This window comes from Erythrolamprus reginae, chromosome 1 (assembly GCF_031021105.1).
Source record: "Erythrolamprus reginae isolate rEryReg1 chromosome 1, rEryReg1.hap1, whole genome shotgun sequence".
NCBI lineage: Eukaryota > Metazoa > Chordata > Lepidosauria > Squamata > Dipsadidae > Erythrolamprus > Erythrolamprus reginae.
This window is the reverse complement of record NC_091950.1, coordinates 136,351,554-136,374,917: the sequence shown is the minus strand read 5'-3', so window position 1 is coordinate 136,374,917 and position 23,364 is coordinate 136,351,554. Positions and strand designations below refer to the sequence as shown.

Here is a 23,364-nt window from a genome sequence, read left to right as displayed (position 1 = left end):
TATATTGCCTTTTTCTGGCTACCATTACATTGTTGCTAATAATCCTAAATGAAATCATGGCTTCTGTGTTTCTCTGCCTTCCTTCACTGAATATAAGTCACTGGCAGACTGCATGCAAAACTTTTAAAAAGCCATTATCAGGAAGAGACCAGATGGGGGATTTGGATTAGTTTATGACAAGCAGTAAATCCTAGCAAATTTGTTAAGTGAATACACCAAATGACAAGATAATCAGTTAATCATTTATGATAGCTCTTACCATGTTAAACTAAATAAATATGTGAAGCAGGTTCACATATATATAGCCACTATAGTTCATAAGCACTAATTTATGGCTTAGCAGAGTGATGCAAATTTTTCTGAATCAGGAATTACTCTTGGCCTTTATGTACATAGAGTTACGAGATGCACCTGCCTCCCTCTTAAAAGCTATGTCAGGATTCATCATAATAGGCAGGTTGTTCCCATTAAAGTTAGAAAACTGATAGGTGGACTCCTCAACAATGCTAGGAAATGAAACACGGGCTTTTGTATATGTTCTATTTCTTGTCTCCCTATCCTAATTGATACTTCAGGAATGGAGTTTCTTATGCGCCAAAGGATAAAGACATATATTGAATGCGAATCTAAGCCTTCTCTTTGTCCTCAGATGAATAATGAGATTCATTTCAACAAGCCCCTTTGCTGTGGGATCTCTGAGTCTGCAAGCAGAAGGGCAGCCTATAAATCAATCAATCAATCAAACAAACAAACAAACAAATAAATAAATAATTCTTTTCATGCTGCATCACCTTCTCTAGGTTTTAAATAGCTGCATTGCTACCACTACGTGTCTGCTTTGCTAGCAGTACAGCTGACTGATTGAGGGCACTGTAAGAAAAACGTTTCTAGGACACCAGTCTTTAACTTTCTGAGATTAGGACAGGCAGTATTTTTCACTCAGACTTCACCCTAACTCAGGTATTCCTCACCTGGAGTGCTGGAGAGACCCTTGCGCATTAGGCCTGAATGCCTGCAGCAAAGCTATTTGGCTGCTGTCAAGATTTGGACTTAACATTACAGGATTCGGGGCAGAAACCAATGCTCACACCGCTGCATGTGCAATAACTTCATCGTGGTGAACATTCATGCTCAATCTTATCAAAGTGATGTTAGCATGACAGGAATACAGAGGGCACTGTGGAGGGTATATTTGAGAACCATCTTCTTAAATAGTTTATGTAATTAGGTTGCCACTGCAGAGCGGCTATGTATGTCCAAATGGATTGTAGTACAGAATCCCAAAATTAAAACTCCAATGTAAGAATCCGCAGATAGTAGGGTTGACAACATATGAATCAGCTTTGATTCTAGTTTGAATTATCTGTAGCATTTGCTTTGAGTTGCAGGCAGTGAGCCTGATGTTTTGTTGTTTTATTTGGCCTTTGCAACAAACAAGTGAACTTAGCTTCAGATGAATAGGTAAACAACTGAAAACAACTCTTTAAATCGAAGAAAAATTCAGGCTTACTAAGGAGTGGGAGTCATTGAATACAGTAAGACAGTGATGGCGAACCTTTTTTTCCTCGGGTGCCGAAAAAGCATAGGCATGCGCTATTGTGCGAGTGCGCACACCCATAATGCAATGCCTTGGGAGGGCAAAAACAGCTTCACCTGCCCCCTGAAGGTCTGTTTCCCAACTTCTGGTGAGCCCAATAGGCTCGTGTTTTGCCCTCCCCAGGCTCCAAAGTCTTCCCTGGAGCTGGGACAGGGTAAAAAAGCCCTCCCCCATCCCCCTGGAAGCCAAAAACACCCTCCCAGAATGTCTGTGCAAGCCAAATATCAGCTGATCAGCACACATATGCACGTTGGAGCTGAGCTAGGGCAACAACTTGTGTGCCAGCAGATATGGCTTCATGTGTCACCTTTGGCACCCGTGCCATAGGTTCGCCATTAGTGCAGTAGGATGTAGCTTAAAATAAACTAAATCACCATAGGAAGTTGCTATTGTCAGATCATTGAGTGAGAAGCCAGGTGTTCCCGGGAGCTACCTGAAAAAGTCTGATTTTGCTCTAGAAACTTACTGTTTTCAAAACAACTCTCATTTTCTGCACATTCATGTCAAGTTCAGTTGAACAAGTGCACATAAAACCACCCAAGACAGAATAATGTGCTGGGGGGGGGGGGGGAATAAGGTATAGGGAAGCTTTTTGCCCCGGAACAGTGTTAAATCACAGTTCTCCGAATTTTTAGTCCATATAGTAGAAAACATTCTAGCAGCAGTAATTTGGATATTTGGCAAGCTTCCTAATTCTTATGTATATGCAGTTCATATATAAATACAGTTCCTCCTGGGAATTGGCTTTGTGAAGGAGGGTTCCCACTCAAAAAATAATGTTATTTGCTAAATAATAGGAGTGAAGGTTCCAAAAGCACATAACATATAATATATTACTAATTATTGTTCATAATTCACCCCATTATTTATTGTCTCTTCTGAGTAGTAATAAAGACTCATTAGCTGCTATTATTTAAAACACTGGACTGTTAAGAAAATAAGCAACATTTGTAGACCATTCCTCATCTAAAAACAGTTCATGTTATGCAAAAATTGCTCCTCTTCAATTATTGGTAAAAGTCCTAACTGGTAATAATATTCTCTTTATGATATGTTATGCCAGCATCTCTGTAAAGAACCTATCCTTGGATAATACCAATCCAATTTTGGAATTTACTTCGCTGGGCTGTCTACATTTCTAGTTGAATTCTTCTTCGTCCTGCAAATCAATTACCCTAAACAAACATTCATCAGTTCTTGGCCACTTTTGTGTTTCACGAATTCTGCTTGGTCTTTCCTTGTCAGTATTAATTTAACATAGCAAATACTTGTATCCGTGCTCGCTAAAGTAGCCAAATCAGTCCAAATTTGCACAGTAAATTGCAAGTATGGCTGCAGACTCTCTTTGTTGTTGTGGAAATTTTGGTTTGTATTCCACCCTTCTGTAGTGAGGACACTCAAGAAAGTTAAATTCCCCAAGCCAGGAATAAAAAAAAAACCTGACCCAACTCACTGGCATGATATGGTCTCATTTCTATATTATTGCTCAGCTTTATTGCACGCCTCTTCAGTCAGTCTGTGTCCTCATTTAATGACGGTATGCAGAAGAGGATGAAATTTATCACCAGGAAATACAAATATGCTTTTAAAGTCTCCATCATAGACTTTGGCCTTTTCTACTCATCTGCTGCCTGGACTCCTCTTACAATTCTCTGTACGTTCAGTTTGAGTAGATTGGGGACTGCCCCCAGGATCTTTGGTTGAAATCTAAGAGGAAAGAGAGTTCATTCATCTGACCACGAGTGGGAGGCTCCCTCCATTCAGAGCCTTCTCTGCTTTTTCTTTGTTAAATTTCCCTTTACAGAAAGAAAAAAAATAGTGTGGGATGTGTTGCAAAGCTATCCCTCACTTTTTTTGAAGGTAGGGTAGAAGTGAGGCTGCAGCACTGTCTGCATTTCCGACAGGAGGAAGGAAACCCTAGAAGCCTAAAGGCATGGTAAAGTGGGAGGGAATTCCCATACCCCACATTTGCAGTAAAAAAACGCTAAAGACTGTCCTTGCAGCTTTTCATTTAGAGAAAGAACTGATCCAAAAGGCTCATCTTCCTAAGCTCCAGATAAGATCCACAGCAGTGTGGGTGAAGAGGCATTTTATGTTTGTATTAAAAGAAAGAAACCTTCTGCTAACCTTGAATTCCAAAATACAGTAGTTCCTCGCTATATCGCGCTTCACCCACCACGGCTTCACTTCATCGCGGGTTTTGAAGTCAGCGGTGGCACAGATACAGCGCTTAGAAGTTTGGAAGGGCAGCTGGGCGAATGATGAGCGGGGTGTGGACTGAGCTCTGGCGGAGGCCCGTCCCCTCGTTCAACCCGCCTCGCCAGTGCCGAGAAGGCAGTCTTTGGAGGCGCGCTTAGTGGTTGGCGGCGGTGTGCTCACCAGGGACTTTCCAGCCGGGGCAAGGCAAAAAAGACAACGTTTGGCCGAACTGCTGCAAAGAATAGCAGTGGGTCGGGAATGCTCGGGGGCGGCGATTCTTTTGCCCCCCTCCCCTTCTTTTCCTCAGGCACAGAGTAAGTAGTAGTGGGGGGGGGGGGGAAGGTTAGCTGGCCGTTGCTCGCCTCCAGGCATCTGGAGCTGGTGGGAAGGAGGAGAAATTCCCCATCGCGGATTTCACCTATAGCGGCAAGGTCTGGAACGTAACACCAGCGATAGGTGAGGGACTACTGTATTCAATTGTTCATATATGAGTCTTCTTCCTCTTCTTCCTCTTCCTCCTCCTCTCCTTCTTCCTTCCCCTCCTTCTTCCCATATGCACAGTATTTCATCAGCTACTTTCAAAGAGTATTTTTTTTAATGATAAAAGGTTATTCTAGTCTTCTCTACCTGTGATAAAGACAAACTGAATGTAATGGGGTTAATTTCTCTGTGAAAAGGCAAGGTGCTTTGCAATCCCATACTTTACTCTTTCTCTCTGACATGGGATTTTGAGTAGATGGCTTGCTGAAATTAGGCTTTGAAAGTTCCTCCACCAAAGTGTGCTATGAATAACTATGTTTCAGAGCAATGGTTATATTGCAGGCCATTTCTGCCCACAACTAGAAGTTCGATCTTCACCAGCTCAAGGTTGACTCAGTCTTCCATCTTTCCGAGTTCAGTAAAATGAGAACCTAGCTGGTTGGGGACAATATGCTGACTATGTAAATTACTTAGAGAATGCTGTAAAGCACTATGAAGCAGTATATAAGTCTAAGTGCTATTGCTATTACAGTTCCTGGTCCAAAACTACAACTATTTGTCTCTTTGTGTGTTTCTGTCTACATTATGGTAAAATATCAAATCTGAAGTCTTTAAGACTAGGGTGGTTATTAGAGATGGTTTGAGTCCATCTGAATTAATTATGATACACACAGGAAAAGGTATTGTGCGGTGCCTTAAGGGTGAAATCTAACCTAATGCATTGCTATGTGTGTTCCATCGCTTTTTCTGGCACCCTGCATGTCTTAATTCCACACCACATTGGTTCTGTCACTTTGCATACTTCTGGTTGTGCATCCAAGGCCCCTGCTGCAGTGCGGTTCTCTATGACAGCTTCCAGAAGACATGAAATTTGGAGAATCTGTCAAGGACTTCAGAGGCGATAGAAACCATTTGATTTTTAGCACATTTATTTATCACCCTAACTGATGAGAAATGCTCCCATTGATCCAGAGAGAAAAGAATCAGTTTCCTGCTGGGTTATATAATGCAATCCTTTGACAATTTACACATACCAAGGTTGCTGGGGAAACAAAAAGTTTAAAGTTCCTGAAAGATATGTGTTTAAGAGTCCAGAAATGAATAAATAATGCTTTGAAAGAAGTAGTCTCCGATTATCTGATAAATTGAAACATCCACATTTATTTATTTGATTTATTTATTTGATTTTTATGCCGCCCCTTCTCCTTAGACTCAGATTTAGACTCACATTGGTTGTATCTTGTTTAATCTATTCAGATTGGCATAGGGCCCCATGTTTTCCCAGTGATCATATTTTGCAGACTACAAATCACTCTATTCTTGACCTGTATTTTTACAATTTGGCCAAGGTATTCCCACTGAAGGAGGAAATTCCATATAGCAGTGGTTCTTCCCTGTAATGCACATTAGAGGTTTTCTAATATGAATGTGTGTGATTCATTGAATTTACTGTGGAATGTCTAGGAATCCAAGTGAGACAATGGGTACAATGAATAGGCAGGGAGAGAGGTACTACCATTGTCATCAAAAGAAGCAAAACCAGCCAAATAGAAGCCAGTTTTCCTATAATATCATCAGTCATTTGAGGTAGACCAGACAAGATACCAAAACTATGAATTTTAATGCTGTTTATATACTACCATACTAAAACTCTTGTTCCTGTAAACTTTAACTATTCAAAGCCATGCATCATAGGGTAGGACAACAATTTTTGAACCCAGGTACTTCAAATATGCTAATTGACAGAATATGCTTATATTTTGGGACCTATGATTCCCAGGGAATTGAAATATGCCAACTTTTATAAAACATTTTATAACATACTGTATAGTGTGGAATGGATTTTAATTAGTTTTTCCATAACAGTTCCATTATTCTTCTGTGGTTGCCTCTTTGAAGTTTTCAATCCACTTTATTATGCAATTTTTTAAATTAGTTTCCATCCTGTATCACATTTCAATAAATTTATACATATACACTAGTGGTCTTTAAGCAAATAAATCTTGCTTATAGACCACAATTGGGACCAGCAATCTGTCACTCAATTATGAACTTGTCAAGCAAGAAATCGCATGGCTGCAATGGATTTACAAGCTCACTTTCATTGCAGTCATTAATTAAGTCACCCACAATCATTAAGCAAAATACCACATGACTGCAACTTGCAGTTTTATTGACAACTCCTCCATTGACTCTGTTCATTGGAATCCAGGTGGGAAAGTTGCAAAAGAGCATCAGGTGATCACAGGGATGCTGCAACAGTTGTAAAGTTACTTTTTCAGTGCAGTTGTAACTTTTATGTCACTAAGCAATTTTGAAATCTCTATATTGATAAATCCTGCACTTGTCATCTTGTGGATACATAGAGAAGATATTTCCCATTGCAATGTGACCCTGCTATTAATAAATTATGAAGAATTAATCTTTGCTTCATGGTAAATGTTTTGCTGGGTTGTCTGGGATAATTCTGTATTTTCTAGGCACCAAGCTGTTGTCGAGCAGTTGGAGACACTAGAGGAAATAGAATGGAAGAAGTATAATTTTGTATCACACAGTATACTGGGCCCCGGAGTCTTCAACAGACTAATGCTCCACTTGAGCCTTGTATAGGAGAGGCAGTTGCAAGGAGGTTGAGGGTTATTAATGAACTAAGTGGCAACTGTCTACAGGGTGGTGTATGGCAGAGGGAGGGAGGGGGAGAGTGGGGTTCGAAGTATGGTTGCTCTGTGGATAGTAGCTTCACAAATTGTTTCCCTTTGATTTTTCTCTGAACATTTTCAGCTTTTGCTTCCCTGCAGGGGAAGTGGATCAAATGAGAAATCTACTGTAAAGATGATTTACTGATGGAGATGGTGAAAGGATTTGTGGAGCAGGAACGTCACCTTGTGAATGGACCTTGTGTACCTTTAATCTTGTATCACACAGTACACTGGGCCTTGGAGTCTTCAAAAGACTAATGCTCAAATGGAGCATTAGTTTTATTGAAGACTCCAGGGCCCAGCGTACTGCGTGATACAAGATTAAACTTCTTCCATAGTGTCTCCAACTACTTGACAACTGCTTGGTGCCTAGAAAATACAGAATTATCCCAGAGAACCCAGCAAAATGTTTACCATGAAGCAAAGATTAAATGTCCATAATTGATCAATAGCAGGTCACATCGCAAAGGGAAATAAAGGGGAAAGGGGATCAAATGAGAAATCTACTGTAAAGATAGTTGGTTGCAGCTGCTGATGGAGATGGTGAAAGGATTTGTGGGGTAGAACCTTGTTTACAGTACTTCCTTACAAAGATTAAAAGGTCCACTCCCTCAGCAGAACACTGCTGAGTTAATCATTCTGCTCAGAAACCTCCCATATACCAAGGACAGGGAAGGGAGAGAACCAGCCAGCAGAGCAGGAGGAAGGTTCATTTTGCCCATGTGTTTTCAGGCACAGGCCAAAACAAGCACCTCCTTTTAATCTAAATTCTCTTGGCATATTGTGACTGAGTTTAATTGCAGCAAATAAACAGAAATAAAGTCTTCCTATCTTACGGATGAGATTAAAAGAGAGCTGTCTCTTCCTCTGAGATGTGCTTACAGTTTCTAATCTGGTTCTGTTGAAATTTGTTGTGTTGTATTTGTAATATTTAGTCCTATCTTTCCTCCCAAGCAGCTCTAATTCCAGGACTCCCATCTTTTCTTCCACCCATATTCCCTACTGGGGCGGTTAGACTAAGTATCCAAACCCAGTGGATTTCATAGTGACCTAGGGATTTGAATCTGGGTCTCCACAGTCCAACACTAATTGCTATCCCAGGCTGTTACTGAGCTAGGATCCAGGATTGTAGCAGAAAGAACAACAAAGTTCCCTGTCCATGTATAGAGATCCCTTTCCTTTGAATAGGGGAAGCTAAATAAGATGGCTATCTCTGCAATATGCCCTGACTTCTTTTTTGAGAAACAGCAGTGGGGCCCTCTGGTGCTAGCAAAATACCAATGACTGTAACTTGCTCATTATATTTAATTGGTTGTATATGTCCCTGTTATGCTATGCCTGAAAATTTCCTCCTCTGTAGATAATACAAAGATTGAAGGTGATTTAACGTGGGGGGAATAATGCAGAGGGCAGCTACTTGGTTTTCTCATCACCAGTTCTTTTTCCTTATGCAAAGAAAAAAGATTTCTGGAGAGATTGTTGGTCATCCCTAAAAAAAGATATTGGTAAGATTGAGCAAGTCCAAAGACGAGCAACAAAAATAGTGCACATTTTGAGGCACAAAACCAGGGGTGAACTGCTACCGGTTCAGCTTGGTTCAGTGTAACCAGTAGCGATGGATGCATGAGGCTCCACCCACCTGCCCGGGCATCGTCATTTTTTTAACCCTCTGTGCATGCGCAAAGCCTTTGTGTATGATGGTGACACACGCAAAGCATGCATTTCTGAACCAGTAGGGAAGGTAAGTAGATTTCACCGCTGGACAAAATATTTCAGGAGAGATTGGAGCAGTGGTTCTCATCCTTTCTAATGCCGCGACCCTTTAATACAGTTCCTCATGTTGTGATGACCCCTAACCATAAATCTAGCACCAGTTCTCCCAACAGAGCTTTAAGCTCACTGGCAGGAAGGTCAGAGGGACATCCTCACTGTAAACACCTGATTGGTCAGATTGTAAATGTTCCAAGCAGTGAAGGGCTGTACTTACCTTTCCCTACCGGATCGGTTCCAGAGGCTAGTGCGCACGCGCAGGGCGCTGCACAGACGCTCCTCCGTGTGAGATTTTGCTTCTGCGCATGCATGGAAACAAAGAAATCTGCCAAAATCACTGAAATCTCACATGAGAATACTTGCATGTGTGAGATTTCAGCTATGTTCACCAATTTCCTTGCTCCCACGCATGCACAGAAGCAAAGAAAGACCTAAAATCACCAAAATCTTACGCGTGTATGTGTCCTCACGCAAAATTTTGGTGATTTTCGACGATTTTTTTGCTTCTGCGCCTGTGCAGAAGCAAAATTTCGCACGGGGGGCATGGCGGGGACATGCAGATGTGTACGCATTGCCATTTTTGCTATGGGAATGGTAATCCCAGGCATACCGAGGGCAGCCCACCCCTGGTTCCAAGGTGCCAGAATAGATGCTTTAGTTCCTAACACCAGGGGAAATTTGTCTTTTCCCATGGTCTTAGACGACCCCTGTGAAATGGTCATTCGACCCCCAAAGGGGTCCTGACCCCCAGGTTGAGAATCACTGCATTGGAGGAACTGAATATGTGCAGCTTGGAAGGAAAGGGGAAACATGATTGCAACTTTTAAATATTAAGAGTGTGAATGAAGTTCTAGAAGGCAGTGCTTTAAATATTAAGCAAAAATCAAGAAAACGGAGGCATAACCACAAACTGACAGAAGGGATGTTCAAAAGTAATGTTTGAAAGTGTTACTTCACATAAAGAACATTGGAAGCTTAGAACCAACTTCCCAAAGCGATAGTGAGTTAAAGCCCTCAAATAGCAGACTTGATGGACCACTAAGTCTTTTTTCTGCCGTCAGTTTTCTATGTTTCTAACTTTATCACATCTACTTTAGCATTAAGAAAGATTAAAAATTTATTTATGTGAATACTTAGTTGGAATCGAGAAATCCTGATATGCAGGAATATGCAGTCAGCAAAATAGAATTCATAGAAGGCGAACAACTTAACATCCAATTAAAGAACTGTAAAATGAAACCCAAAGCTTCTAGAATGAAAGAGGACAGCTAAAGGAGAAGATCTTGCATAAATTCAATAAAATCTCTCTTCATCGCTGCTTGGGTTTTTTAAAAAGATTCTTGTAGCAAAATAGGGATTTGCCCTTTTTAATGCTTACATCAAATTATATCTGTTCTATTCTCTCTGTTGTCTGCATTAAGATATTGAAAATTCTGCCAGCTGAATTTCCCAGAATTTTAACCTTTGTGTTCTACTCAAAAACACATCCTAAAGTTCTATTCCCGGGTCTATTTGACCCGGACCGCAAATTGTTCATTTTAGGTACTTATATTTGGTCTTTTTGAAAGCTTTTTTCACTTGGAAACAAGTTTGAACATTTCTACACACAATGAAATGAAAATTGAAATGAAAAAATTAATGCTTATTGGTTTACTTTGCTGATAAAATGCCCCCCCCCCGTTTTTGTGATTTCTTTTTCAATTTATAGATAGTTATGCCTGCAAAATGCGTTCTATTTTAGTAAAGTTGGTGTAGGATTGGTAGCTTGAACATTTCTGAATATAATGATATGAACATTGAACTGAAAAAAATGATGCTTATTTGTTTATTTTGCACATAAAAGACCCCCCCCGCTGTGTTCAGTTATTTCAGTTTATATAAAAACTATGCTGTTAATTTCAAATTTACATACTTGTTTTTAGTAAAGTGGATTTCTTTCATAAAATTAGTTGTCTGGCTATCATGTGCTTGCTTTTCAAAAGGATATTCCAAATATTTCTAGCCAAATTTATATAAAAAGTGAAAATAATGGCAACACAGCAAGGCCAAGGGGGTGGCCCATTTGTGAGCAAAATAAACAAACAAGCATCATTTTTTTTCAGTTCATTTCTATTTTTCTTATGATCAGGAATGTTCAATTTAGTATATCAAAACTTTTGGACAGCAGGGTTGATACAGCTGCCATCTTTGCACACAACTGGGCAGTCTGAATAGAGAACTCTACTGCCAGTGCTGTCTTCAAAAGGGGAACCTGATTGGAATCAACTCCTTGCATCTACAGGAAGGAGTAAGGTCCCATTGAGCAAATAGCAATGCGGAGGACGGGTATAGAGAGTATTGTAAGGAAGGTGAATCTTTTCCAAAATATTCAGTAATTGTTACCTAGGCAAAAAGGGACTCAAAGCATTTTTGAAATCTAGAACTATGAAATAATATCTTGAAGTGGCTGAGACAAATACCTTTCTAATTCAGTGAACTGTAAGAAGGAGGAGGCGGTATGGCGCAGGCAGGTTATATTCAGCTTTAACCTGATTTAACTTTTCTGTAAATGTCTGGCCTACTTAGCAGGGTTGTTGGGAGAAGGAAGAGTTTTATTTTTAAGTAACAGTCCCTTAAAAATTACATAGACACTGATCACACCTGTGCATGCGCACACAACTATTTCTTCTTGCTGTTTTTAAAATAGTGCAAAGCCAGGCTGTGTCATATTTAAATGGGCTCTTCCAAGTTGCATCAGGAGAGATCCTAGGTGGCTATGAAGGGAATTAATCCTATGAACTGCTTCAGAATGTTGACTGCATTATGTCACCTCTAATGGGCGTGGGCGGTATTTCCCTGAAGATAATGTTGGTCTCTGTCTTCTATGGCCATTCACTGACATAAAACTTGTAATTATGGGAGCTATTACTGCTTAAATAATGGCAAAAAGTACACAGCACATTATTCACAGAGGAAACATACAGAAATCAGTACTATGGATTTTACACAATGCCTACACTAAAATTAGAGAGTTTTCTCTAACTTTCTGACCCAGGATTGGAAAAATGTTTCTGGATTAATAGAAAATGAGAGTGCTATCCACAGATAGCAGCTATAAACTAAGATTTTGCAAAAATGGTGCCAGAAGTCAAAGAATGAGCAAACAGTTATAAAAGTAATTAGCATGGATCACAATATTTAGATGGATGGATGGATGGATGGATGGATGGATGGATGGATGGATGGATGGATGGATAGATAGATTTATAAGCCACCCTTCTCCTGACAGATTTAGGGCAGCATGCAATAAAAACCAAATACAACATTTAAAACCCCAGTATTTTAAAAAAAAAAACATCCATCTATCATACATACTTCTGGCCAGAGCAGAGTGTTATTGCTCAAGGGCCTCAGGCCTGCCAGCAAAGCCAAGTTTTTAAAGCCTTTCGAAAGGCTAGGAGAGTGTGGGCAGTGCGAATTTCTGGGAGGGAAATGATTCCAGAGGACTGGAGCTGCCACAGAGAAGGCCCTTCCCTGCAGTCCCACCAGCTGACATTGCTTGGCTGACAGGACCCAGAGAAGGCCAACTTTGTGCAATCTAATTGGTCACTGGGACATGTACCTATGTAGAAATTCTGGCAGATGGAAACACAGGCATAGACATCCAAGGAAAATAACTGAAGGTATCCGGACCTGAACTGATAATTTTAAGTCTTTCATAAAAACCACTTTTTCCTTGCTTAAATTCTGAGGTTCTTATTGCCCTATAATGCAGGGCAATAAGAAGAGCCAAAAATATCATCCAAATACTGCAATCTGAATAGATGAAGCACAATAAGAGCTGTTGTAGCGTGGTAGATAGAATAGACTAAGGAAATGTTGTTCAGATCACAAAACTGATTTCTTCACCTTAGCCCAGCTTTCAGCTCCTCTGGATTATCTGGATAAAATAGGAGCAAGAGAGAACACAATGGCCATTTTTAGCAGAATCAGAGTATTAGGCTTTGGCATGTGCTAGCAAGATTGTGAATACATAATCATTATGAACCCCCATCCTCCAAGTGGCAACAATCAATCCATTTGATGGGCTCCATATCCCCCGGAGGTCCCAAGTCTTATTGACAAAGCCATATCTTTAGAGCCTTTCAAATGAGTATCAAGGTGGCGGCCAATCTTATCTTTGCAGGGATGATGTTCCCCAGGGGGAGCCACCCTGGATAAGACCCTTTTTCTAGGTGACACTGGATGGACCTCCTTACCCTCCCTGATCCAGTGGTTGTGTAGATATAGTTGGAAAAGATGGCCCTTCAAATAACCTGGCCCTCAAGCCATTTGAAGGCCTTGCAACAGTAAATCCCCACGGAACCTTTTCTAGTCTAGTAGATTAGTGTTTCTGAGAGCTGAGGTTTCTGAGGAGTTTCCTTTGCTGGTCTCTGGCAACTGCAATCTTTGTAGCATTCACACTGCTACATATGTTAGAGCAGTTGTGGTTCCGAACCTGTACAGTATATAGATCCCTGGTTCCCAATGGGGGGCCCATGCCCCACGGGGGGCAATTTGATTTTTAATAGGGGGAATTGGAACCTTGTTTAAACCAAGTCCTCGGAGAGGGGCAGCATACAAATCTAATAAATTATTATTATTATTATTATTATTATTATTATTAATTATAATAATTATTATTATTATAAGTTAATGGCCTTTTTAGGCTTCCTCAACATGAGTAGGAGTTCACTTTTTGAATACTAAGACTTATATGTCACGGGCGAGGGGGGGCATGAGGATTTTAGAGATGCTTAGATGGGGCATGGGCAAAAAAAGGTTGGGAACCACTGGTATAGATCTTTCATTTTATCCCATTGCAGGAGGGTTGGTTCCTTGTCTTCTGCCCTGGTCTCTCTTTTAGCCCTCTTTACTGGCCACGCTGTATTTGAAGAGCAGTTGAAATGTGCCGTTGTTGGGGAAAGGACTGTGATTTCCCTCTCTCCCCTCATTCTGCAATAGCATGTTTCTTATTAGATCAGGATTTAACTGTCCTATAGAGCAATTTGCAGTGCATTGCGGAAGACCTGCAATTTAGAACAAGAGGATCATTGCATTGTTCAGATTTGTAGACTCGTTTTAATAACAGTATCACTCCTCTTTGTAGAGATAAAGAACCTACCCACAAAATGATGGCTAATCTCCTGTGCCTCTATAGCAGTGATGGTGAACCTTTTCTGGTTCTCTTGCCAAAAGGGGGTTTGTGCACATGTGCCGACACCCATTCCCTCTCCCCCCCACGCATGTCTTCAGAGAGGGGCGGCATACAAATCTAATAAATTGTAATAATAATTATTATTATTATTATTATGTGCACCCCCTCGTGCTGCCCCTGTATATGCACACAACCCCCTACCCCACCCCACCCCACATGTGCACCGGCCTCACTGAAGCCTGAGATGGTGAAAAAACTGCCAAATGGCCAAAGTAGAAGTTTGGAAAAACAGACTTCCAGTTTGCCCATTGTTTTTCACACTCCGGAGGTTTCAGGGAAGCTTCCTGAAGCCCCGGAGTGTGAAAAACAAAATTCTGTTTTGCCTTGTGCTGTTTTTCACACTCCAGGGTTTTAGGGAAGCTTTCCTAAGTCTCTGGAGGGTGAAATGGCCTTCCCCAAGACCAAAAATCAGCTGACCAGGGCATGCATACGCGCTGGAACTGAGATAGGGCAATGCCTTGCGTGCCCTCCGATATGACTGCATGCCACTTGTGGCACACGTGCCATAGGTTCACCATCGTTGCTTTATAGTTATCTGCTGGTGCCTTTCGTGACTTTTGTTTATTGTAGCTCTCTTCAGGGAAGTCTTCAGGCAACGGAACAAGAAGCATAGTAAGATAAAACATCCTTTATGCATTGTGAGTTATGGTTTTGGGTAGCCCAATTTTATTTAGGCTTTCTGATCTATTAAGTGGCTACTAATAGTATTCTTGGTGGCACAGAGGTTAGAATGTAGCAGTACAGGCTACTTCTGCTTACTGCCGGCTGCCAGCAGTTCTGCAGTTTGATTCTGACCGGTTCAAGTTCGACTCATCCTTCTACCTTTCCTAGGTCAGTAAAAGGAGAACCTAGATTGTTGAGGCCAATGTCCTGACTCTATAAACCGCTTAAAGAGAGCTGTAAAACATTGTGAGCTGCTATATAAGTCTAAGTTATTTTGCTATTGTTACTATTTTGTGTGTGTGTGTTTGTGTGTGCGTGTGTGTGTGTGTATATGTGTATATGTATATGTATATATAGAGAGAGAATGGAATCGACCACTGCGCCACCAAAGAATAAAAGAAAAAGGAAATATTAAAAATATTTTAAATATAAGCTATGTGTACATGTAGCCCTCAACTCACAGCAGAATAGAATAGAATAGAATTTTTTATTGGCCAAGTGTGATTGGACACACAAGGAACTTGTCTTTGGTGCATATGCTCTTAGTGTGCATAAAAGAAAAGATGCATTTGTCAAGAATCATGAAGTACAACACAAGGTTTATATTGTATATATAAACCTCTTCTACTGCATTCTCTTTCTCTATACAGATCCAAAGAAGTGCTTACTCGGTCTTCTTCGATGAGAAGTTTTCCATTCCCTTGGATCCTTCCACGTTGGAGGAAAACAGCTTGAGATTCTCTGTTTTTGGCATTGATGAGGATGAGAGAAACATCAGCACTGGTGTGGCTGAGCTGAAGTTATCTGACTTGGGTATCTTTGTCCGGCCTTTCAATGCCTGGCTTTATCTACAAGACATGAATAAGGTAAGAGTGTTCTTGTAGTCCATCTTACTACTGCACACTGGAGTCCTGGAAGGAAGGCCTACCATTTAGGATCATTGCTGGTTTTCTTACTAATACCATGCAAGGGAAAAGACCCTTGCAAACATTTTCCTTCCTCAGGAGCCAAAATAACTTGCTATATCTCAATATGTCATGCTTTCCTTCAGGCAAGAATCTCAGAGTCTCCAGTTCTGTCATTGTTGTTCTCTAAAAATGAGTCAGTGGTCCCAAGAGCCATGAAGAAAAATCTCTGCACTGTTAGTCCAACACAGCTATTCTCTCACTCGTGAGCTCCTTGGTTGAGGCTGTAGTTTCAGGGTGACTAGGCAAAATATATTTCTAAGGACTAAATGAAACAGAAGTATTTAGGGGAGCTTCTTCAGCCTCTTGGTAATTCTCTAGGTCATCCAAATACTAAACGTCAGTTTTTAAGGCACCTTTCCTAATAGCATTCTAATCCCCTATTCTCAGACTCAGGAGAGAAAAAAATAGATTATGCCATTAGTTCCTTTGCAAGGCTTGTAGAATATTGAATAATGAATGTTCCTCTCCTTTTTATTTATAGGCAACTGATTCGGTGGGTGAAATCCTGCTGTGTCTTAGCTATTTACCCACAGCAGAGCGATTGACTGTAGTTGTGGTTAAAGCCAAGAATCTTGTGTGGGCTAATGGAAAAATAACTGCAGGTCAGTAGGATCCCTCTTGTCCCTTCCTCCATCCCATCTCCCCAGTGCTGTATAAATTATAAACATGATGTCTCAGCATTCAGCGAATGGGTCAGCAATGGTTGAGAATACAATTTGGGTTTTTTTGCAAGTTGCATTGGGATAATTCCTCCCTGCATCTCAGGACAAGGACGGCCTAGAAAACAAACAAACAAACAAACAATGCATTGCAATCTATTTTACCATATTTTTTTAAACATTTAGTTCTTCTACAAAACCAGGAAGTGGAAAAAGTGACACATATACTAATGTTCTGTATTGCATTCTCTGTATTATAAAAGTATTGATCAATGTAAAACTATGATAATCTCTACCAAATCCTTAGGATGAGTGAAAGAATTCTGATTTCTGTATGGTGGCAGTAGATGGCTTTATTTCTAAATGCAATGAATGATCCACATCTGCTACCCACATTTATTTTTATTGATTGATTGATTGATCTTATCCATTACACAATGAGAGTTATATTGGTATACATATAGTAAATACATAATGAAGGTTATAGAGGATATACTCATAGAAAAATATATCTAAGAAAGAAGAGAAGAGAAGAAATGGGAATAAAATATATCAATGAAAGAATAGAATAAATATAGGAAAAAAAGAATGGTATAGGAGATATATGAGAGCAATAGGACAGGGGACGGAAGGCACTCTAGTGCACTTATGCACACCCCTTACTGACCTCTTAGGAATCTGGAAAGGTCAATCGTGGATAATTTAAGAGTAAAGTGTTGGGGGTTTGGGGATGACAGTATGGAGTCTGGTAATGAGTTCCACGCTTCAACAACGGTTACTGAAGTCGTATTTTTTACAGTCAAGTTTGGATTTTTTTGAGACTGAAATTCTGAGTCTGAAATTCATTCCAACCACTCATTAAAATCTTTGAAAAGTAGAAAGGATGGAGTGGAAAGTAGAAAAGAAAGGATGTAGTGATCTTTGTGTTCCAGTTCTCTAAAACACTTTTGTAGGGCTGAAGGGAACAAAACTGAAAAATCTCATTTCTCCCATATCGGTCATCAGGCAGAATTAAATAATAATCTCTCCCTTCCGTGATCTTAACTTTTAACATTTTCTAAATCTAAAGTATAGATGTATAATTGATTTTTTTTCAAATAATATACCATTCAAGGCAGAAAATATGGCTAAGGGATGGAGACCTTCACAATGTGTTGTCAAGTTTCTATGGTCCTTTCCAGAAAGTGATCATAGCAGGACAGCCATTGTATATTTTGGAATGTCTGATCTTAAGAATCAAGCTACTTAAATAGCCATTAGCAGAAATTGAAAATCTGTAGGAGGTTACTGTCTTTGAAGAAATTAGGAAATGATCTGTTAATTTCCAATTTTAATTAATTGGATTTCTCCTGGTTCTGATCAGCAAGTGTATTGTAGAAGTTAACCCATTCTACCCTGAAGACTGATTATAATGCATTAAAATATGACCATAATGCAATACATATTTTTTGTAAAGTGGTAGAATATTTTCTATTCATCCTTGATGCCCAGAATAAAAAAAGACAAGAGGTGGAACATAGTAGCAGAAACTGCAGCCGCTGAAGTTATTACAGAGTTTCGAAGATAAAATAAGCATGGTGTGAAAACCGTTTCTTTGGAATAAAAATCATTTTCTTACTCTTCCTTCAGATCCTTTTGTCAAAGTGTACTTGCTGCAAGATGGGAGGAAGATCAGCAAGAAAAAAACTGCAGTAAAGAGAGATGACACAAACCCAGTGTTTAATGAGGCCATGATTTTTTCAGTGCCAGCAATTGTCCTTCAGGTGAGAACTCTCTGGTTCAAATGATGTACCTCCAATGAACCCCTACCCTGCTGTAGGCACGGGCACTAAAGCATCTACAGTGCAGCAACATGCTGGTGGTATTGGCATCTATCTCTAGCCCAAGCATTCTTGGGACATTAGGTGCTATTCTGCAAGTGGTATCGAAGGACCCATATTTAGTTCTTGCCCTGATCTATAACTTGACCGGATTATTTACTAAAGTCTTTAGCTAGATTAATATTGATTTGGTGGTTCACATTTGCATGTGAATCTACAGATGGTCCTAAATCATTCCAGTCAGGATTGTCTGCAATGACTCAAGCAGTTGTTTGGTTTTGACAGCCCTAATGTTTGAGATGCTTTCAGCTAGAATCTGGGGCCTTGTACATACTCTAATGTGCTCAGCTAGGCAGCTGTGCATTTTCTCATTTCAGCTTATGCTGAGTCAGGTGAATGGTGTATATGATCATAAGTCAACTTTTGGTGTGTCGGTAGAACAATTTTACATGTAAGCATATCCTGCCTGCTAGATTTACATCAGCCACAGACTGCTTAAACAGAACAATTGTTATTGGCTGCAGAACTTGAAATAGTTACTCTCTCTGTGTGTATTCAGAGTTTGAGGGACAATAGTAGAATTAAATAGTTCTGTCCCATCTGCTGGGCTTAGAGTAGGGGTCTCCAACCTTGGCAACGTTAAGACTTTAAGCTTTGCTGACTGAGGAATTCTGGGAGTTGAAGTCCACAAGTCTTAAAGTTGTCAAGATTGGAGTCCTCTTCTTTAGAGGCTGGCTTATAGTACATGGCTGTGCTTTCATCACAATTAAAGCCGGATTATTGGAACAAAATGCTCAACAACAAAAATGGAACAGAAATGTTAAAAGGTGACTTGGGTAAATGGAGATGCATGTTAAATTGTGGCTTTTAATTGCTGTATGCTGCCCAGAGTTGCTGTGTGTGAGTTGGGCAGCCATATTAATTTACTAAATAAATACATGTACTTTTGACAGTCTGTGAATAATTAGTACTTTTGTCAACAAACATAGACCTTTTGGGGACTATGGCAGGTATAAATACAAGCCGGTTTATGCCATACCTTACACTGACCTGCTTGTGTCAGGGATCATGTGAACTGAAGCTAAGCTTTACAGGCATCACAGAGTGTTGCAGGGTCCCCTGTATTAGGGCTCTGCGATAGATTCAGATCAAAATATTGCTTAGCAAAAGTAAATAAACTGAAACAGAGAAGGCTGGTAGCATTCAATTCTGCAGTCTTGGTCCTGGTGGTTTCACAAGTTTGATGGAAAATAGGTTCTGTGTAGAAGGATTTGGCTTTCAGACTAAATACTGCGGCGGGGGTGGGGAAACTGAGATGTGAGATGTAAACCAATCAGCATGTCATTTTGGTAAGCTGAATATATAACTCCATTTGCTTTTCAGTCATTCAAAAGCTTTCGTGCTGCAATCTAATGAACCTTAGCTAAAAGAATAATCTTCAAACAAGAAGTCACTGTGTGAGGAAGCTTTATTCAGCAACAGCATGGAGACATGTAAAAGAATGGGATATCACAATAACAAAACAAAAAAGGCTTACTTTTCTTGTTATCCTACTTTTTCTTGAAGATGAGATGATCAGAAGAGATAGGAGCATTCACAAAAATAAACAGAATGGGAACAATGATAAAACATTATACATAAATCTGCAGGTTGCCTTGGGGACCTATTATTGTTTCGTTTGCAAACAGAGCAAAGACTAACTTAGAATAAAGATATAGTTGCTTATTGCTATTGAAAGGATGAGGTTATACACGTCAGTCTACATCACAGCAGCAAAACTTTTCCCAAATAATAGGATTTAGGAGTGGTGTAAGAAATTCATCCAAGATTAAGCTTCTGAAATGTTCAGACAAATGTTTTTTACTTCTCTCATTCAGTTGAAACCCTGCATACCTTCAGTTTTAAATGCCTTTTTCCACTCAGCTTTTCCTTTCTTCTTTCCTCTCCTCTCCTTCCCCCTCTTCCCCTTTCTTTTCCTTTCTATCCTTCTTGTTCCTGATATGTCTTAAACTTCCTCCAAATGCCAGAAATCAGGACTGTACCTTGAGGGGCTTATTTAAATCACAGGTGACCAATCTTCTAGAGGAATAAAAACTGAAGTTTGTTTTGGAATCGGATCCCATGATCGGATTCAGCAGATAGATAGATAGATAGATAGATAGATAGATAGATAGATAGATAGATAGATAGATAGATAGATAGATAGATAGATAGATAGATAGATAGATACTGTACTGCAGGCCACTGAAGCTGACTAGATCTGTAAGTCAGCGGTTCAAATCTCATCACCGGCTCAAGGTTGACTCAGCCTTCCATCCTTCCGAGGTGGGTAAAATGAGGACCCAGACTGTGGGGGCAATAGGCTGGCTCTGTTAAGAAGCGCTATTGCTAACATGTTGTAAGCCGCCCTGAGTCTAAGAAGAAGGGCGGCATAAAAATTGAATAAATAAATAAATAAATAATATTTGAATTAAAGTAAATCAGTTAGTCTGATTACCACAGCAGTGACTTCTCAAATGATGCTCAACATAGCTGGTCCGGATGCAGCTCTGTAGGTAACAAGATCACAGATTCATGGTTCATTTTCCACTACATGATTGCAGTGAATGGCTTAGGACAGGGGTAGGCAAAGTTGGCTCTTCTATGACATGTGGACTTCAAGTCCCAGAATTGCAGAGCTGGCATGACCGGCTCAGGAATTATGGGAGTTGAAGTCCACAAGTCATAGAAGAGCCAACTTTGCCTACCCCTGGCCTAGGACAAAATGGAAACTTATCTTAGTGTATACAGAAACACATTTTCCCATTGTGTTGTGGGGTTAGGCTCTTTAGAAGGTTGAAGTGATGAATTTTGCCAAAATAAATATTGTGAATACAGTATATGGCATTTCCTTTAGAGGTGTGGACCAGTTCTTGTCCCATTGGTGGGAAGTTTCAGCACCAAGTTCCTGGAACTTCTCCCTGCCATCTGCTATCAGAACACAGTGATATTTTGCTTTGCCTATCTCCACCCTTCTATTTCTGGGGGATACCTTTGCTACACCCACAGCACAGTGGCCAACTTGGGATTTTTGGTCTTTTTCACTCTCATTATAACCAAAGTGGGGTGTCTGTTGGCTGTCAGTTTTCGTACCAATGGGATTATTATTTATTATTATTATTTATTAGATTTGTATGCCGCCCCTCTCCGTAGACCCGGGGCGGGATAATGGAGCACCAGAATGAAATCCCATCAAAGGTTCAAAGGGATGATGGGGCACAGGAGTTAGGACACTGGGCAGAATTGTAGAGGTGTTGAAAAGGATAAAATGTGCAAGCTTTGTGACTCTGGGCAAGTTTCGCAACTTTCAAACTTCCAATTGCATTACTTTTATTTAAGCTAATTTGCACAACTGGGTGCAGTTTGTCAATTGAAGATAGCACAATTCCAATGGGTGCCATCAAAGATTCTAATCCTAAATTTATGCCTTTACAGGAACTGTCTCTTCGGGTGACAGTCGCACAGTGCTGTGAAGACGGGAGAGCTGAAAATATTGGCCATGTTGTCATAGGCCCGGCTGCAGGAGGCATGGGCATCACTCACTGGAATCAGATGCTGGCTACCTTGAGGAAACCTATATCCATGTGGCACCCACTTCGACAAAGCTAAAGGCGTACCTGCACCTCACCGAAAATAATCCAAAACGGTGCTTACATAAATAAATTCAGGAGGCTAATACTGTTGGAACAATGAATTTGTGAGACTATAAGAGTTTTTTAAAAATCTAAATATTCCTCACAAATAATAATAACAGTGACCAATAATTATGTAATAACGAGTTGCCAAATGAGACTACCCAAGCCTTGGAAAAGAATCATAGCTAAAACAATAAGAGAAGAAAATATATAAATACAGATGGATACCTGGCAGGTGGACAAATAGGGTAGTCTTTTGATTTCAACGATTTCATCATTCTAACACTACCAACTTGGAGAGCCAATTATTCTTGAAGTTCTTTCACACTGAGTGTTGCATTTCCACATTGTTTTTCTCTATTGACAAAGATTTAAAAGGAAAGCTTATGGTATTTTATGCATTTGAATATGTTTCGGACATGTTGACTTGGACGTCAGATTCTTGGGAGTGAATGGGTCCAACCTTGATATAAATGTTTATGGATCACAGTTTTATACTTCATTCCTTCTCACATTTGTTGGGGATCAAGTCTTGATTATTTCAGATAAACTGGGGAAAATTACTTCCAACTGAAGTTGCTTAACGTCACATTTTTTGGCAGCCGTTATACATTTGTCTTATCATGGTTGAGATTCAAGTACTGTTGTCCTCTTTGCCTGTTTTGGAGAAGAAACGTAAAAGGCTCATATATGAGTAAATGTTTGACAGAGTGAACTTTTATAAATGAAGATGTGCATCATTAGATATGTGGACTACTGCTTGCTGTAAAAACTCAACCCATTTGCTTTGAAGATTCATGAATCTTTCTCCTCTCTTTGAATTATGGTATAAATGTAATCCCATAAAGCACAGCATCATCACAGAGATGACCTCTGCTCATTCAATGCCTACCTGGACTCTGGCACTGTCCTGTTTAGTCCAATGTCTAATAGGAACATGATCATCACAGAGGATGCAATACTGTGCTGAGATGTAAATTCACTGGGCCTTATTTTATACATATGGTATAGAAGTGACTAACCAATGGACTTTTCCTTCCCCTTTTCACCATTTATGAGCAATTGGAGACCAGCCTGTGTATAAAGTGTGAATGCTTCATTTATTCATTTTATGTGTGCTTGACCTCAAAAAGCAGTTGAGATCATTTAGGGCAGGAGAAGAGAGGAGGTAGAGTGGATGCAGATGTTATCGTGCATGACAGAACCATCCTTAATACTGGAAATTTGACTGGGTGATTTGTAATTCAAAGCCGCATCAGTCATAGGACACTAAATATTTGTATTTTGAGAAATAGGGAATGGCAGCTTGAAAAATAAAAATGAGCAAAACAAAGGGAAATTCTATGGCAAAATATTTCATGGTTATTGAAAACGTTGTGGACGATATATTTGCACCCAGTAAGTCACTTTTGGTGAGATGGGTGGCTATATAAATTTGATAAGTAAGTAAAATAAAAGTAAATTAAAAATATCTTTTTTGCTATACTGTATACTGTTATAATGTAAGAGCACCAACAGGATTTTTTAAAAATTCACCTCACAAACAACTAAACACTGTTCTGATATGGTTTTTAGGCAACCTTTCACCTTTTTGATCTT

General features: G+C 39.9%; 1 protein-coding gene across 2 annotated transcripts in view; it reads left to right on the top strand.

Moving 5' to 3' along the window:
• SYT12 (synaptotagmin 12) overlaps window positions 1-23,098 on the top strand; it is a 47,492-nt gene extending 24,394 nt beyond the window's left edge. For both annotated transcript variants that reach the window (XM_070735813.1, XM_070735806.1), the window contains 4 exons: window positions 15,295-15,510; window positions 16,094-16,214; window positions 17,901-18,034; window positions 21,566-23,098. In XM_070735813.1, coding sequence (XP_070591914.1) covers window positions 15,295-15,510; window positions 16,094-16,214; window positions 17,901-18,034; window positions 21,566-21,739 — 645 coding nt within the window. In that variant the 3' untranslated portion in view covers window positions 21,740-23,098. The remainder of the gene's footprint in view (window positions 1-15,294; window positions 15,511-16,093; window positions 16,215-17,900; window positions 18,035-21,565) is intronic.
• The last annotated feature ends 266 nt before the right edge of the window (window positions 23,099-23,364 follow it).